Source organism: Scatophagus argus, chromosome 19, assembly GCF_020382885.2.
Source record: "Scatophagus argus isolate fScaArg1 chromosome 19, fScaArg1.pri, whole genome shotgun sequence".
NCBI lineage: Eukaryota > Metazoa > Chordata > Actinopteri > Scatophagidae > Scatophagus > Scatophagus argus.
This window is the reverse complement of record NC_058511.1, coordinates 15,955,701-15,971,355: the sequence shown is the minus strand read 5'-3', so window position 1 is coordinate 15,971,355 and position 15,655 is coordinate 15,955,701. Positions and strand designations below refer to the sequence as shown.

Genomic DNA, 15,655 nt, shown 5'->3' with positions numbered 1-15,655 from the left:
GAACAGGCACAAACTGTGGCTTGAGGATCAAGAAAAAACTGTGGTAAGAAATCATGACATGGCAAGCGATTCCTGAACATGAAGACAAAACAACAACCTGACAAAGAGTGACGGGGAAGACGAGGACTAAATAGACAACATAACGAGAGACAGGTGAAATACATTAAGGGAGGAGAAAGCAATCAAGATAAACCAAAGCAAAGCTACATGAAAAAGAGAAACACAGGGGAAGTGACACTTTCAAAATAAAACAGGACATGACAAAAACCTGGAACATAACACATGGAAACACATGACAAGACACACATGAAACACAACACATAGACCAGAAATCAAAAGACAGAACACAAGGCGTGACAGTTAGCTTGTTTTCTAAAATGCTTTAGCTGCTGATGTATGATGTATAATGTATGAATGAAAAACATTACCTGCACTGGACAGAGTAGGTTTATCAAGAAATTTGTGTTTAACCACCATGTTTTTTTTTTTTTTGTTTGTTTTTTTTTTCAGTTATGCTAGCTAGTCCTTCCTCTCCTTTTTGGCTCTGTCTCTGTCATGAGCAGAATTTGGTGAGGAACAGAAAATGCTGTTTGGGGGAAAAACTGAGAATTCATTAAATGTGTGCCAAGAACAGGACAACTGGAAAAATAACATGAGCTAGTGAAAGATAAGAACAGATTATTAGAGAAGGAAAAGTTAAAAGATTTCCTTGAGAGGCTAAGCAAAAAAGACAATTTCACACTAATTTTTAATGATTTCATTGATGTATTATATTCTCAGTCAAAACACCAAAGGCTTTCTGGGCTTTCTTCCTTTACAAGTTCATTCAAATAATACTCACACATTTTGGGGATACTAACAGCATGTTTAAGTCCCACACTGGTAAAAATCCTAAAATATACACATGCACATAATAAAAGCATACTGGACAGATGTTAATATTGCACTGTGTACAGATTAATGGACTGTCCACAGTGTATAAGCAGCAGGAGCCTGCAGACAGGCTGTAATGTTCAGAACAGCTGGCTCATAAAGGCAGGGAGGATGCAGGCGGAGGGGCCAACCGGACGGAAGCGTTCCTCTGCCCAGTAGCTTCCTGTTTTTAGACACACAGCTCAAATGAAAGGAAAGGCTGACCTCAGATTGACTCTCAGACTACAGTTGAACAAACCCAAGCACTCAGTGTCATTTGCAGTTGCTGTTATGATGAAACAGTGTCATTAAAAGGAATCCTTGTTGAATGTGACACAGTTTTGATGTGGTGATCACTTAACTTTCTCTAATCAACATGCTGGGTTCACACTGATCACTCAAGACTGATGTGAAGAGCAAGTGAAGACGGCACACACTCGCCATCTAGTGGTGATGATAAATAAAAATGCATTACAGTTTTCCTCAAACAGTAACCACATGCTTCATGTTTTAGAACTTATTCAGAAGTTATTCAGTCAAGTTTGTAAAAACTTGTAAATAGCTGTAGACAGTTCGCTTACAGTCTTGTGATCATAAACATTGATCCAAAGCTAAGGTTGTTCTCTAAATAGTTTTCTAATAAATAATAAACAGAACAATTCTGATCAATCCATTTTAATTTGAGACATCAAGTTAGTCTGGCCCACTTTTGGGTTAATCCCATTCCAAGCACAGATACGGATACAGATAATTTAGTTGGTTGAACAGATACACATACAAATAATGGTGTGCTTACTTGTACCTAGTTTTGGAGAATTAAAAAAACCTCCTCTTCCTTTTTTTTTGCTTTGAAATGAGGTAAATCAAAAGGCAATGGAGAACTTTTTGCTCATCTTTCTTGCATCTTGGTGACATTATTAGGATAGAAATTGGTATCAGCAGGCTATACAGTTAGAGTTCACATGGCAATTGCTCTGATGTTCTCAAGCTGGATACCGTCCTCATTCTGAGACTGAATGTCAGGCTGGGCAGGCTCAGGTTTGTCCTCTGCAAGCTTTTTCACCTTAGTGTCTTTGAGTATCTGTGAGGTGAGTTGTTCATAAAACCACTCCAGGTCCTGAGGGTCCTCTGGCCAGATGAGGTAGTCTCTCCCCTGGACAAAAGCTCTGACTGTCTCGTACTTCCTCAGTTGGTAGTGAGTCAGCTTGAGTTGTATTGTGTTACAGTGGATATACAGGTTAGTAGTTGAGGTCAAGAATTTATGCTTCTATTTAAATTCAGTAAAACATAGACAGTCACTACCCTGGCACCAAACACAAGCCAATAACACATGTAAAGCTTGGTATTTTCACATGCAGCTGTCTAGTTTCACAACTGTTTAACAATAAAGTTTAGCGGTTAGTTATTCTTTAAAGTAACTATAATAAACATTTTTGTATTATCAGTGGCTCACATGACTACTTGTATGTGACTACTGTGTAAGTTGTCACTTGTGAGGATGAGCTCACAAAGAACTTTCACATCAACTCTGTGGTTCCCCTTAGCGCTATGGAGTTAAAGTTAGCCAGTCAGAGGCAGCAACTGTTGTCTAACTGCTAGTTTCTGCTACCCCTACCTTGCCAAACAGCTTGGGGGTAGCAACCTATTTTAGGTATATCTAAGATAAGATATAGCACACATAGAAATCCTATATTTCTTAATATGGCTTTCATCAAACCTCAGAGAATAAAACGTGCAAAGGAAGTAATCCATCAACAATACATACCTTCCCTACCACCAACATAATCAGGACATTTGTCAGTTCCTCTAGCATCCGGCCCTGGGCCAAGGTGAATGCCTCCAAGCACCAACCATCTACAAAGAAACACAACCCAGTTGGTTACTTCTACCTCTTTAACTTTTCAATTAAATTTGTCAAAGGTGTAAAAAGAAATACAAGACAGAACTTCAGTACAACCATAGTACCAGCTCACAGAAACTCAGGACGTCAATAAGGCTCTTGTTTATTAAGGGAATTGTTCAGTATTTTGGGAAACGTGCTAAATTCAACTTCTTACTGACAGACAGATGACAAGAAGTTTTAAATTCTCAAACCTGTTTCTGAAATATCAATGTACAGCTTTTTGACAGTGAGCTTAGCTTAGCATAGAGGGTGGAAACAGAGCATAAAGATGGCCTGGATCTGTCCAGTGGTATAAAAACAATCTGTCTACCACCACATAAACTCACTACTTAACAACCTTTGGGGCCAGTCGTGGCCCAGAGGTTGTGATTAGAAGGTCGCCCGTTTGATTCCCCCATTGGACGGGCAGAATTTGAGTGTGGTGGAGTGATAATGTCCCCACCCCCTTAGCCGGCTGATGTGCCATTGAGCAAGGCACTTAACCCCCAATATATGCTCCCCGGACGCTTGATGCAGTCCACTGTGTTTCATTGCATGTTGTGTGTGTGTGTTTCAATCAGTGATGGTTTAAATGCAGAGAAGTAATTTCCCAGCTTGGGATTAATAAAGTAACTTAAATTTTAAAAAAATTAAATTAGAAAAAATCAATAACATTACATCTATTTACAAAGTGTAAAAGCAACAAGTTGTGGTGTTACAGGTGGTAGCTATTTCTTGGCTAGATGAAGTGACTTCCTGGGTTCTCTCCTGGTTACCTGGCAATGTCATATGAAGTTTTTATGCTTAAGATTTGAATGAAATGAGATATACATAACAATATTAAAACCATTGACGGGCAAAGTGAATATCATTAATCATCTGCTTACAATGCAGTGCTCTATGGGGAAAACTTGGGTTCTGGCAGGCACGTGGATGTTTTCTGACACACACCACCCACCTAAACATAAATCAATCCATTCATCTATTCTCTATGCTGCATCATCTATTTTTTAGACACTAAGACGGACAACAATATGCTCACACCTAGGGGCAGTGTAGAGTGGCCAACTAACCACGTTCAACCATGGCAGCAGCTCTTGTAGTATTTAAAAACAACAACAAAAAAAAATAGTTCATGGGCAATTGTTAAGGAAGGAGGTTAAGTATTATGACAGAGCAGAGTATGTAACCTTTCAGCTGTTACAACAGATCAAAATCAGAAAAACTGCACCTTTGAGGAACTCATTGGAGACGATGCACACAGTCTTCCTGCTGCCCCAAATGGCATCTCTGATATTGGAAAGATGATCCTCCCCTGGTAGAAAGTCTCTGGCCTCAAAACAGCAACGGAACATGTTCTCCTCTGAAAACTGGTTATCCAGCTTTTTCAGCAAAGCGGCTTCCACCCACTTGTAGTCACTGTTGCTAAAGCAGAGGAAGGCGTCGTACTTCATCTCTTCCATAGGTGGTGTTGGTTCTGAGCCCTTGAGAACTCTACCGACAATCTTTTTGTAGATGATGAATACCTGACCTCTGAAACGGGCGTAAATAATTCCGCAGAGGATGACTGTGCTTATAAGAAGGACAGATAAGATGAAGAGGACAAACTTAAGATCTTGAACAGCCATTTCATCATCTTTCTCACACGGTTCAATGATGGTGGAGTAATTCAGCAGAGGAAAGTTATGGAAAGCAGCTGGAAACTCACACCTGTACTCCTCCACTGGGCTCAGGAATGTGATATTTGTCACATTCAGCCACTTGAAGAAGCTTTCCAAATGGCAATCGCAATGAAACCGATTTGCAGCGAGACTGAGGAAGCTGAGAGACTTAAAAGTCATAGGATCTGGTGATGCTAGGAAGTTGCTTTCCAAGTTGAGTCTTTTCAGACTGCCTGGGAAGACATCTGGCTGCAGATAGGTTAAGGCATTAAATGAAAGGTCAATCTCTATGATCGAGCTGAGACCACTGAAAATTCCTTGTGGAAGAGTCCCCAGTGAATTGAAGCTTAAATTTAGACCGAGTAGATTCTCGAGATGATCAAACAGGTCAAGACATTTCCCCTGTGTCCACAAGATCTGCAGGGAGCTGTCATGAAGATCCAACACTTTCAAACTATTATTATGAGGTACTGAAATGTTCGCTCTTAGGGTGCACCACTTGATGAAGTTGCCACCATAGAAGAAATTCTGGAGATGACTGAAATGAGATAAAATGACATAAACATCCTCCAAGTTTGTTAATCTGTTATTTCTCACGTCAAAGTGAATACTGTTGATGCCCAAGTCAATGATGCTGATTAATGATTTCAACCTATTATCATCCAAAAGAAGAAACTCTAAGTTTGGTAATGATGCAGGAAAACCCAGGTCTTGCAGTGAGTTTCCTGTCAAATATAATGCACGTAATTTTGGAAGACCACTGAAGGTTTGGTATCCTAATGCACCGATGTGGTTATAAGACAAATCCAACACCCTGAGGTCTGTCAGATTAGTGAATGTATAAGAATATATTTCTCCTAGGAGGTTGAATGAAAGGTTGAGCATTCGTAAATGTCCTTGAAGACCATTAAAGGCATTTGCGTTAATCTGATTGATTTTGTTGTTGGAAACATCAATAATTACTGCATCCTTTAGAAGATTGAAAACAGCCCTCTCCAAAGCAAATATCCTATTCTTAGACAGATCTAAGATGTTAACCGCACTGTTCATGAGGCCACTGAATGTGCTTTCATCTGGGTCAGGGAAGTTGTTATGTGAAAAGCCTTTGCCTAGGTGTCCAGAGAATACAAGATGAGCAATTGGTGTCCCCTCTATTACTTTGAAAAATTGACGTGATGAGTTCAAGTTGAACCCATTGCTGGACAAATCAAGAGTGTTAAAGGCCATCATTCTGAAAGGGTTTCCACACCTTTTCCAGTCAAAATCTCCACGAAACATCCTGTTTAAGTGATTGGAATTCAAGTTCAGGATATGGAATTGTTTGCCCCAGAAACCAGCGAGATCTTCTTCACATAATCTTTCAATCTGATTCAGTTTAAGGTTTAGTTGTGTGAACTTTGTTAGTTTTGAGAAGAATTGTCCAGGCTGGAGCCTCACTATTTCGTTACCAAAGAGATCAAGCATTTCTAAAGACAAAAGTGGCTGCAGATAGGATTCTTTCAGTATGGAGTCTTTCAAATTGCAATAATCCAAAAAGAGGTGCTGTAAATTAAACAGCCCTGCAAATGCTCTTGGCTCCAGCTGAAGATGATTATTGAATCCTAGGACCAACCGTGTCAGTTTTCTCTGCCTGAGAAAAGCATTGTTCTTTATGGTAAGCAAAACATTCTGCTTTCCAAGATCTAATTCCAGCAGCTTGCCGTAGCTTCTGAGCGAGGTGCTGTTGATCTCACTGATGTAGTTCATCTCCAAGTAGAGGGCGGTGATGTTGTGAGGCAGAACAGGAACCCAGTAGTGGTGCTGTGAGGCACAATCAGCTACCAGGCCATTTAAAGTGCATGATTGGTAGCATGTGGTCACCTGCAAGTGGGAAAGTTACATTTTGTCTTTAAACTGAAAAATAACTGAACTTCACAGTTAAAGGAATCGTTCAACATTTTTGGAAATATGCTTTTTCTCTTCTCTTGGTGAGATTTTGAGAAAGATAAGATATTTGACAATTTTCGTTTGTCAAATATCTAAGTAAAAAGAAAACCCATAAACATAAGTTTACAATAAATAAGATTAATCAGTGAGCCTGGTTGGCAGGTTTTGTTATTGTCTCACACAGTCAGGTTAGCTGTTTTCAGTCTTTGTGCTAAGCTAAGCTACCCTGCTGCTGGCATTCATATTTACTCTTATTTACCATACAGATATGAGAGTGGTACCAATTCAAAATAGACAACAAATAATTTAGCAAACCATTACTTGCATTCTTGACAAACAGGAGCCTGATGCTAAGATTAGCTTTACACATTTTGACCTTAATTTCTAATTATTGCCTTCTAACTGTTCAGTTAATCAGCTTTGAGCTCAATCTTATTCACATACCTGTAGGTGTAATGCAAGAAAAACCAAATGAAGAGGCAGCGTCCACATACTGTGCTCTCCTTGACAAGATGTCTAAAGACAAAATCAAAAATTAGCAAAGCGTAAAGAATGTGATGTTGTTGCATTGGCTAAACAGTGCAAATAGTAGTGAGGACAGTGTGTATGGACATGAATAAGGCATGTTGGAAAAAGGGGGAAACTGTACCAGATTGTTTACTTTAGCAGGTTCATAGTTCATTGGTGCAGTTTCAGTGTCAGGCTGCTGACACAATCATCCACGCCTGATTTGTGCTTCAATGATAAAGCTCCAATCAAATATTGAATGTCTGCCATAAGTTAATAATATGTCATACTGCAGCTGCACCTGCAATACCAGATACTATTATATTTAATTAGTGTTTGTGTCTGTAGAATGTTTGAGGCTTCAGATTTGTCCACTAACAATCTGAGGTTTACTTCGACTTCTTGTCCTAGACAATTTAACAAGACAGTAAATTGTTTATTTTCTATCTAAAAGGGAGACTCCACTGATTTTACAAACCGTGAGGGGTTCTGCACTGCCTGTGAGGACAGTTGTATTATGTCGTCTGTGGCTTTAGAGGAACTTTCGAAAGTGTGTAGAAATTACCATCAGTAGAGACTTTCAAATTGCATGATGGGAAATGCAGGATCAGCGTTTTTTGGAAAACGGCTTCTTTCCTTACTTTTTTTTTTTTTTTTTTTTTTTCAATCCTACAACTGTTGAACTGAAAAAAAAATGCTGGAGTCGGTCAATGACGCCAAAGCTGTGATATTATACTAACAAAACATAAATTCCTTGTGAATTTCTATATGTTTCATAAAGTTTTTCTTCCTGTTGTGCAGTGTGTAAGCAGTGTTAGAATAAACTGTGTGTGGTGCCTTTAATGTCCACCATCGGTGCGGTTTGGAACATATTCACACTCATGTGGTTTAATCATACCTGACGGTGTTTCACCTTCCAATCTCTGCACGCTTTTAACACAAATTTCCATGAATTATCATTATCATTATTATCATCTACTGTTCAAGCTTGTTCATTACTGCACAGACTAACAGGGTTTATTGCACAGTGTATGTTATTACTTTTTAATAGCATTCTGCTGGATTAGTCGGGTAGAAAACAACCGACAGCAGGCGTGTTTCAACAACCCGACTTTCAAGAAAGCGGAGAAACCGACGGACAAGCGAGTCAGTCTTTAATGTTCCTGGACACAAATCGTACCTGGGACTTTTGGTTTTTGCGATAATGAAGTGAAAATCTTACCTGTGTAACTTTGTTGTGCAGGAAGGGAAAACCGAGCTTGCTGGGAACCTCCTCCCTGCTGACCTGCCCGGTCACACGGCTCTGTCTGACTTTTATCTGCTCGGAGATTTTCTCTGTGTGTCTGACAACACCGGGTTAATGTCGCAATTTAACAAACGACCAAGTCTCTTGTTCCTGTTTTTCTCCTTTGAATCGCTCCACTTGGTGCAAGGGGTCGTGGGTTTATGGGCAGCTTCATCTTTGGCGACATCTACCTCCTCTAACTTTAACTCGCTGCTATTACTGCTACTACCACCAGTACTACTGCCTTTGCTGCTACCGTGACTATTAATACCATATATATATATTAATCTACTACGAATTATATCACTGCCACGGCTGCTTAATTTAGACACCCCTCCTGTACATATATCCACGTTATTCACACTCCATAAATACTGTGTGTGAAGGACATTATTTTAAAGGGGTTCATCACAGCAGGAAACGGTGCACATTTAACTACTGCTTGGATGATATGTAGTTCACCTGTTTGTCCACATGGTGGGGCTGTCGGTCTGTGTATGAGGATGGGATGCGTTTCAAAAGAAAAAATAACAAGCCATATATGTAGTTTATTCACATTTTTATTATTTAATTATTTTTCCAGCATGAACTTTAAGAACAAAAACAAAAAAAAAGTTCTTTGTCATTTATTTTTATTACATTGGATGTGTTGTATGTGAGCTGAGCGGTAGATAAAACCAGTCTTTGGATGCGGTGAATATCCGTCGTAAAAAATAAACTTTGTATAATAGTCTGGTTGTATATCTTCTGTTCTGCTGTGTGAGTTTGTAGTGGCCTTATCTCCGGTTGCATAACCACACCGTGCCCTTACTGTTTTACTGTGAATTCTACATCCTTCAAAACCTATTCAAAACTGTCTCTGTGTATCTGCTTTCCGGGCTTCGTCTGTACATTCACTTGTCGTGCTTTATCTGTCGTGCTTTATCTTTTTCTTCAGCTTTTTTCCTTTGGAGTGTCACTCGTCACTCGCCTTAAATCGTGCGCTTCGTCCTCTGGACCTTTAAGAGCACCGGCGCCCTCCATCTTCCCTCTACCGCTGAGGAAGTGATGAGCCAGAAAAACCACCAAGACGATAAAAATGACAGTGCACACTATAATCCCAACAAGCCCCCCCACTGTCACAGCTGAGGGCTGCCTTGTTGGATCTGCCGGATGTGGCACAGGTGTTGTGAGGAGGACGTTGGGAATCGTAGAAGTCCCAGAGCCCTCCAACCCTCCATCTGAGTCGGTTTCACCCTCGTTTTTTATGCACGTATACTGACCAACTAGTGTATACCCTGCAGAGCAAGAGCACACATAGCTGCCGGGTGTGTTTTCACAACCCTGGTCACAAAAAAAGGAAGAGCACTCGTCCATGTCAATACAAACCGTAACGTCTGCCCTTTCCTCTGCTATGTAACCCTCAGGGCAGAAGCACTGGAACCTGTCATTCGGGTCGCACTCGGCGACGCATTCCTCCTCACCGCAGTGCAGTTTACACTTACTCGGTGAGTTTGGGTCCTCTTTATATCCGTCATAACAAGAGCACTCGTAGCTACCGGGAGTGTTGGTGCACATGTGCTCACATGGAGCGGACACACACTCATCCACGTCGACGCACAGGTCGCCGGTCATCTTGTATCCATCCTTGCAGACGCACTGGAACCCACCGACTGTGTTGACGCACGCGAAGTTCACCCCGGGACACTGCCGCGCGTCCGTGCAGTCGTTGAAGTCCTCGCACGACCTGCCGTCCTGCGCCAGTTTAAAGCCGTGGTCACATATGCACGCGTAAGAGTCCCCATTTTTGTAGCAGGCGTGCGCGCAGCGCAGGGAAAGACACGGGTCTTCTGTGGTCACTTCGCAGGTGATTTTATTTGCAGGGTTGACGATTTGTCCCGGCGGACAGTAGCAGAAGGGCACATGTTTGGGGTCCACTGCGCATTTGTACTCACAGCCACCCTTGTTTATCTCGCAGTTCCAGGGCGCCTGCAGCCACTGCGCGGAAGAGCAGATGTATTTCGTCTCACCTGGCATCTGGATAGCGGTGCTTCCAGGGGGCAGAGACAGCAAATCCTCGCCCTCAAACCCCATGGGAATTCTGTAGGTGACAGACTCCCAGTCTGCAACTTCTCGGCTTTCGCACGGCTCGGTGAAGCTGTACTCACAGAGATACCCGGTTACAACTTCGCCGCATGGTTCCTGGATCCATTTAAAATCATCCTCTTGGGAAACCGAGACGCAGCGATGAGAAGAACAGCTGTTATTAAAAGTTGCCGGCCAGTTCGAAAAGTCACTTTCACTGTCTTTGGTCACCCACTGGAAACCTTTCAGCTTGGAAGCAGCGTCTGGACAGCCGGTGGTTCGATGTAAACCGATCCAAAACCGACCCTTAATGTTTCCCAACAAGAGAGTAAGAATATCATTGGATACAGTCGAACGCACTGTCATCAAGTGGCCTTGATCTCCGCATTGATTCTGCGCCGTCTTGTAATCGATGGGATCGTGGGTAACTGTGAAGCACTGGCTCCCGATGCAGTAACCGTTACTCGGCTGTATCCCATCGACTCTTCCCATAAGGATAGTCAGGAAGACAGCAAACAGTCCTCTAACATCCTTCATGTTTGAATCTGACTTGTGTTCGTTTAGGTTCTTGTGCATTCCAGAAGTCTATAGGCTTGTTCGTTTGAAAAAATGTTTTGCTCGTATTTATAACCCCCCATCTCCATGTTAGTGCCCCGACGGCGGAAGGAAGTCGCTCAATCAGCCTACTGCGCCGCTCACTATCCCTTTTTATCCCTTTTACGCACATACGCAGCGAAGCCGCGCGCACGCAAAGGGGCATCTACCCAACGCCCCGTATTCGCAGTAGCGCCTCCCCCCTCAACCCAAACAGTCTGGAGTCGTTTAGTCTCCAGTTCAGCTTCTCTTGAAACGAGTTTAAAACCGCGATAGTTAAACGACATAATCACACATTTTCACTTTTTACACAGAACATGAATCTAATTATATCTCAAGAAAAAGGCAGAGAAAAAAAAGGTTAAGACAATTCAAATCTTGATGCACGTTGATTCTTATCTGAGACTAAAGGTACGCAGTGAAATCCAGATTTGTTGCTTCACATTGGCTTCACTCCCTTTTCAGTGTGGTGCAGACTGCTGCCAACTGACTGATGTACAGAAAGTGATACTGCTGAAGGAGACAGTAGGAAATGGTTCCAGAGCAAAGGAAGGTCATTTCTTTATTATCCAGTGAAAGTGTTCAGTTTCCCCTCCTCAAACCTTCCATTTTATGCATTTGTATTCATAACTATTGTGTTCTGAATATTTCTCAGGCACTGACGCATACATGGTGCTTATCCCAGTTTTGGACTTTACTCCTTTACTCTGAGTAGAGCTTAGTGTTAAAAGTAGTATAAATACAAATATATGTGCCTTTGGGGTCTCATGTCAACTATGCAGTTTGAGTGTAAAGTTGAGGAACAGAAAGGTAATTTATACATTTACATCCATTTCTTTCACAGGAAACATCAAAGCACAATGTTGAAATATATATATATATATATATATATATATATATATATATATATATATATATATATATATATATATATATATATATATGTATCTTGACACACTCCAGAGACTAATAAGTGATGTGAAAACAGAAAACAAAATGCACAATTCAACTTGTCTACAACCTCTGTTTTTTTTGTTTTTTTTTTCCAATTTATTACTTGCTAGTAACCTATTTACCCCCCCCCCCAAAAAAAAAAGCCTACACTGTAACAAGTGAAAGCCTGCAATAAGCCTGTTATACAGACATGTGGAGGCTGGGTGTATCAGAATGAGGTGCCAGTGTGTTTTCATATACACAGACCATAGCAGCACTGTTTTACATTCATGTTAAGTTAATCTCTCGAAGCCCGTAGCACAGCGTCTGACACCACCACGAGCAGTCCGCTATACAGTAAAGTTGAGAACATTCAACCTAGTTAAAATGTCAGTGTTAGCACTGCACGTCAGTGAGTAAGGTAACATATTCTATTACATTTCTAAGGCTCAGAGGCACGTAAGCCAGCTGGAGTGGAACTGTTTTGTTATGCTATTTGCAGTGCATACAGTTTAATGTCTTGCAATGAACTGAGTTTTCAAATCAAGCCCTGCAGTCGTTATTCAGTGCTCACATGGAACAGAATTCGGATTTTTGTTTTCAAAATGATGCACCCAGAAATACCAGTATCTTTATGAATAAACACGGGACATTCAGAATGTGAGTTTGTCATTTTGGAAAGATACACTCTTGTGAAAATGGTCTGTAAAGCCTGATTACGCACTGACATGACTTAATAGGTGTCAGAAACAGTTTCTATGGCAACTGTTACATCCCACAACAAACAGCGGTCCACTTCAAAGCTATATGTACTGTGCATCTGTCTCAAATATCATAAAACAAAAGCCAAAACCATATCATAGATTTCATGAGAAGAAATCAGTCAAAGCGACTCCCTGTGCTGATGGAACACAAACACAATCATTGTTCAGAACATTAAGTTTAAAGGGTTATTTCACCAAATGACAAAACCCACCGAGTTTTATCTGAAGTAGTTCACAAACACAGTGTGTATTCCTACCAATACCAGGAATGTTATATTACTGGCTGTATACTAGCTGTAAATAAGGAGTATTGGCAGAGTCACTTTTGTGTGTGTGTGTGTGTTCAAGAAGATAATGACAGTGCAGTAGCAGAGTGTGATTACAAAGGAATTAGACAACAAAGTGAAATCGAACATAGAACTGATTCTCTCCTGAGAGAATTTTGTCATTCATCCGACACTGACAAAAAAAAAGGTCTACATTTCTAGATCTGTAATTCTTTTGAGGAGAATTCACTAAAATTAGGAGAAAACGACCATATTAACGATTCAGTACCATTACTTTTAGACTTTTTTCATCTTGTTTGTTATATGTAACTAAAAATTGAGAAGGCCTAATTGAGAAGGAAAACCAAAGTTTTTCTATTCCTGAAACAAGGTTGATAGTCAAATAAAGACTAATTCCATATTGAAATCTATTATACATTCAGACGGCATTAAGCTTTAAAGTTTCATATCTTCTTTTTATGTGATTATGTGACTCATCCTAGCTTTAAAAGATGCACATTTTCTTGTTAAAATTGCCCATGGATAACTGGAAAGGTTCCGTATTATGTATCTGACATCTCATAGGAGATGAGACACGAGAAAGAAGTCAAAAGCTTCCCCATGGCTGCGATTAAAGTATTTGTGAGTCATTTTTACTCGGTTTGTCGAAGGACAGCCTCTTATACGTCTCCGTAGTCACCTGCTGCAGATAGAAAATGTCGATATTCTGATGTTTGAGAGAGGAAAACTCAAATGTTCTGCAACGTTTGGCCACGTTTCGGACCACGAAAAACAGCAGTGCGACACACAGCACTGTGAACATGGTGATGCCCAGGACGCTGCCTGTCTTGATGTATGGGGGCACTGCAGCTGGGTGAGTGCTGACTGTTGTGGGGTATGGAGGAGTTGAGCCCGATCCATCCTCCTCCTCCTCCTCCTCCTCCTCTTCAGTGGGTACACACTTGTACCCTTTGTGCAGCTTGAAGCCCTTATTGCACAAACATCTGTAACCACCGAAAGAATTTTCACACTCGTGGTCACACTGCTTCTCAAGCTCACATTCATTTATGTCAATGCAAATGGCTGTGCTGTTGGTCATGTCTATAATGTAACCTTCAGGGCAATAACACTGATCCATGTCCTTCTTGTCATTGTCACGGTTTGGTATGCAGATGGCTTTGCAGTCTCTCTCTCTACAGTCAAGCTCACACTTGGTGGGATCTTTGTCTGACACCTTAAACCCCTCTCGGCACATACACTTATAAACTCCATTGAATTTGTCACACAGCATGTGCTCACAGCTTTCGCAGATTGCAATGTTCACACACACTCCATCCTCTGCTTCGAAGCCATCTTCGCATCCGCACTCGAAGTCTCCCTGAGTGTTCTTGCATTCTTCACCCTCACCTGTGCACGGGTTGTCCTCTTCACACTCATTCACGTCCACGCAACTCCTCCCGTCCTGCGCCAGCCGGTAGCCTCTGTTGCACTTGCACACATAGATGTCGCCCTCCCGTTGGCACTCCTGCGCGCACTCGGCGCACGGGTCTTTGGAGCAGGTGATATTGTTGGGATGGAGAGTTTGCCTCGCGGGACAGTGACAGGTGGAGTTGCAGCTGTACTCACAGCCGCCTTGCAGCACCTCGCAGTTCCAGGGAGCTCGAATCCATCCTTTCGAGAAACACAAATGCTTCGAGTCGGGATATTTGACGCCAGTCCTTTGCGCCACAGCGATGGTTCCTGGTGGAAACGCCTCGGTATCATTCGCTTCGAAGCCCATAGGGACGGTGTACTTCACCTGTGCGCCTCCGCCCGCCTTCAAAACGCCACAAGGCTCAGTGAATGTATAGTTGCACAAAAATCCGTCCAGATTTTCACGGCACGGCTTCCACGTCACTGTGAAGTTCCGTTCGATCGACACGGAGATGGAGGAGCAGTTTTGGAGACCTGCAGCAGCTTCCTCTCTTGGCCTGTCGGTACTGCTCAGCTCCAGCCAGTAACTGCCGCTGAGCCCGATGGGTAGAATCGTCATGATTGTCCTGGTGTCTGGCGAGTTGAACGTGAGTAACTTTCCATCCAGACCTTTGCACCTCTTCTGTGCGCCGAGAAAGTTTTCGGGCTCCTGGAAAAGCGCAAAACATTGATTCCCGGTGCAACGACCGTGCTGAGAGACGACCGCTTCCTCCAGTCCGCACAAGAAAATCACACAAACAATCAGCGCGTTTGTCGTAGGCATCATTGCGTCGGTGTTAAAACAGCTGGTGGTATAAACCTCTGTGTTGGACGATCCGAAGCGACTGAAAGCTCAACATAATCCCCGTTTATAACAGTCTCCGAGTCTCTGTTTTTTTTTGTTTTTTTTTTTTGTCCAGGCGAGGAAGGAAGTTCCGTCCTGGCCACTGGTTTAAGCCCCGGTCTGATTGCTCAACCCCCACGCCGTCCAGAGTTCTTATCTCAAAGAGACTGGCCCATGAAAACTCACACACATACTCAGACAGAGCACACACACACACACACACACACACATACGCACGCGGATGCATGAATTTTTAATAAGAGAAGGATGAGCAAAATCCCTTAATCCTTCCCCATCAGCGACTCTTCCCTTTCTCGAATTTAGATGATATTCCTGTTAAAGTCTCACGGGGAGGGAGATCTCTGCCAAAACACAACCCTCACACAACCGCTACACACACACACAATCAACACCGTTCATTAATATTTTGAGTTTATGAAATGATTTTCACTGAGACAGATTTCCACAATATAATAATTTGAGAGAAATACACCTTTTTGGACACCGAAAACGTCTTCGATCTTTTGCTTGCACGCATGAAAACTGAGAATGATAACAAAAGTGT

General features: G+C 41.9%; 3 protein-coding genes across 3 annotated transcripts; all 3 read right to left on the bottom strand.

Annotated features, from left to right (window-relative positions):
* Positions 1–730: 730 nt before the first annotated feature.
* On the bottom strand, positions 731–8,289 carry LOC124050440 (toll-like receptor 5). The gene is made up of 5 exons (XM_046372981.1): positions 8,111–8,289; positions 6,826–6,897; positions 4,026–6,315; positions 2,678–2,766; positions 731–2,116 (listed from the first exon to the last, which is right to left on the bottom strand). Exons 2-5 carry the CDS (start codon positions 6,871–6,873, stop codon positions 1,871–1,873), a joined length of 2,673 nt encoding a protein of 890 aa, XP_046228937.1. The 5' UTR covers positions 6,874–6,897; positions 8,111–8,289; the 3' UTR covers positions 731–1,870.
* A 426-nt stretch (positions 8,290–8,715) lies between these two features.
* Positions 8,716–11,118, bottom strand: thbd (thrombomodulin). Its single transcript, XM_046372983.1, has one exon. The coding sequence runs from the start codon at positions 10,811–10,813 to the stop codon at positions 9,107–9,109; it is 1,707 nt and encodes a 568-aa protein (XP_046228939.1). The 5' UTR covers positions 10,814–11,118; the 3' UTR covers positions 8,716–9,106.
* Positions 11,119–11,782: 664 nt separating this feature from the next.
* On the bottom strand, positions 11,783–15,244 carry LOC124050442 (thrombomodulin-like). The gene has a single exon (XM_046372984.1). The coding sequence runs from the start codon at positions 15,031–15,033 to the stop codon at positions 13,426–13,428; it is 1,608 nt and encodes a 535-aa protein (XP_046228940.1). The 5' UTR covers positions 15,034–15,244; the 3' UTR covers positions 11,783–13,425.
* Between the last annotated feature and the right edge of the window lie 411 nt (positions 15,245–15,655).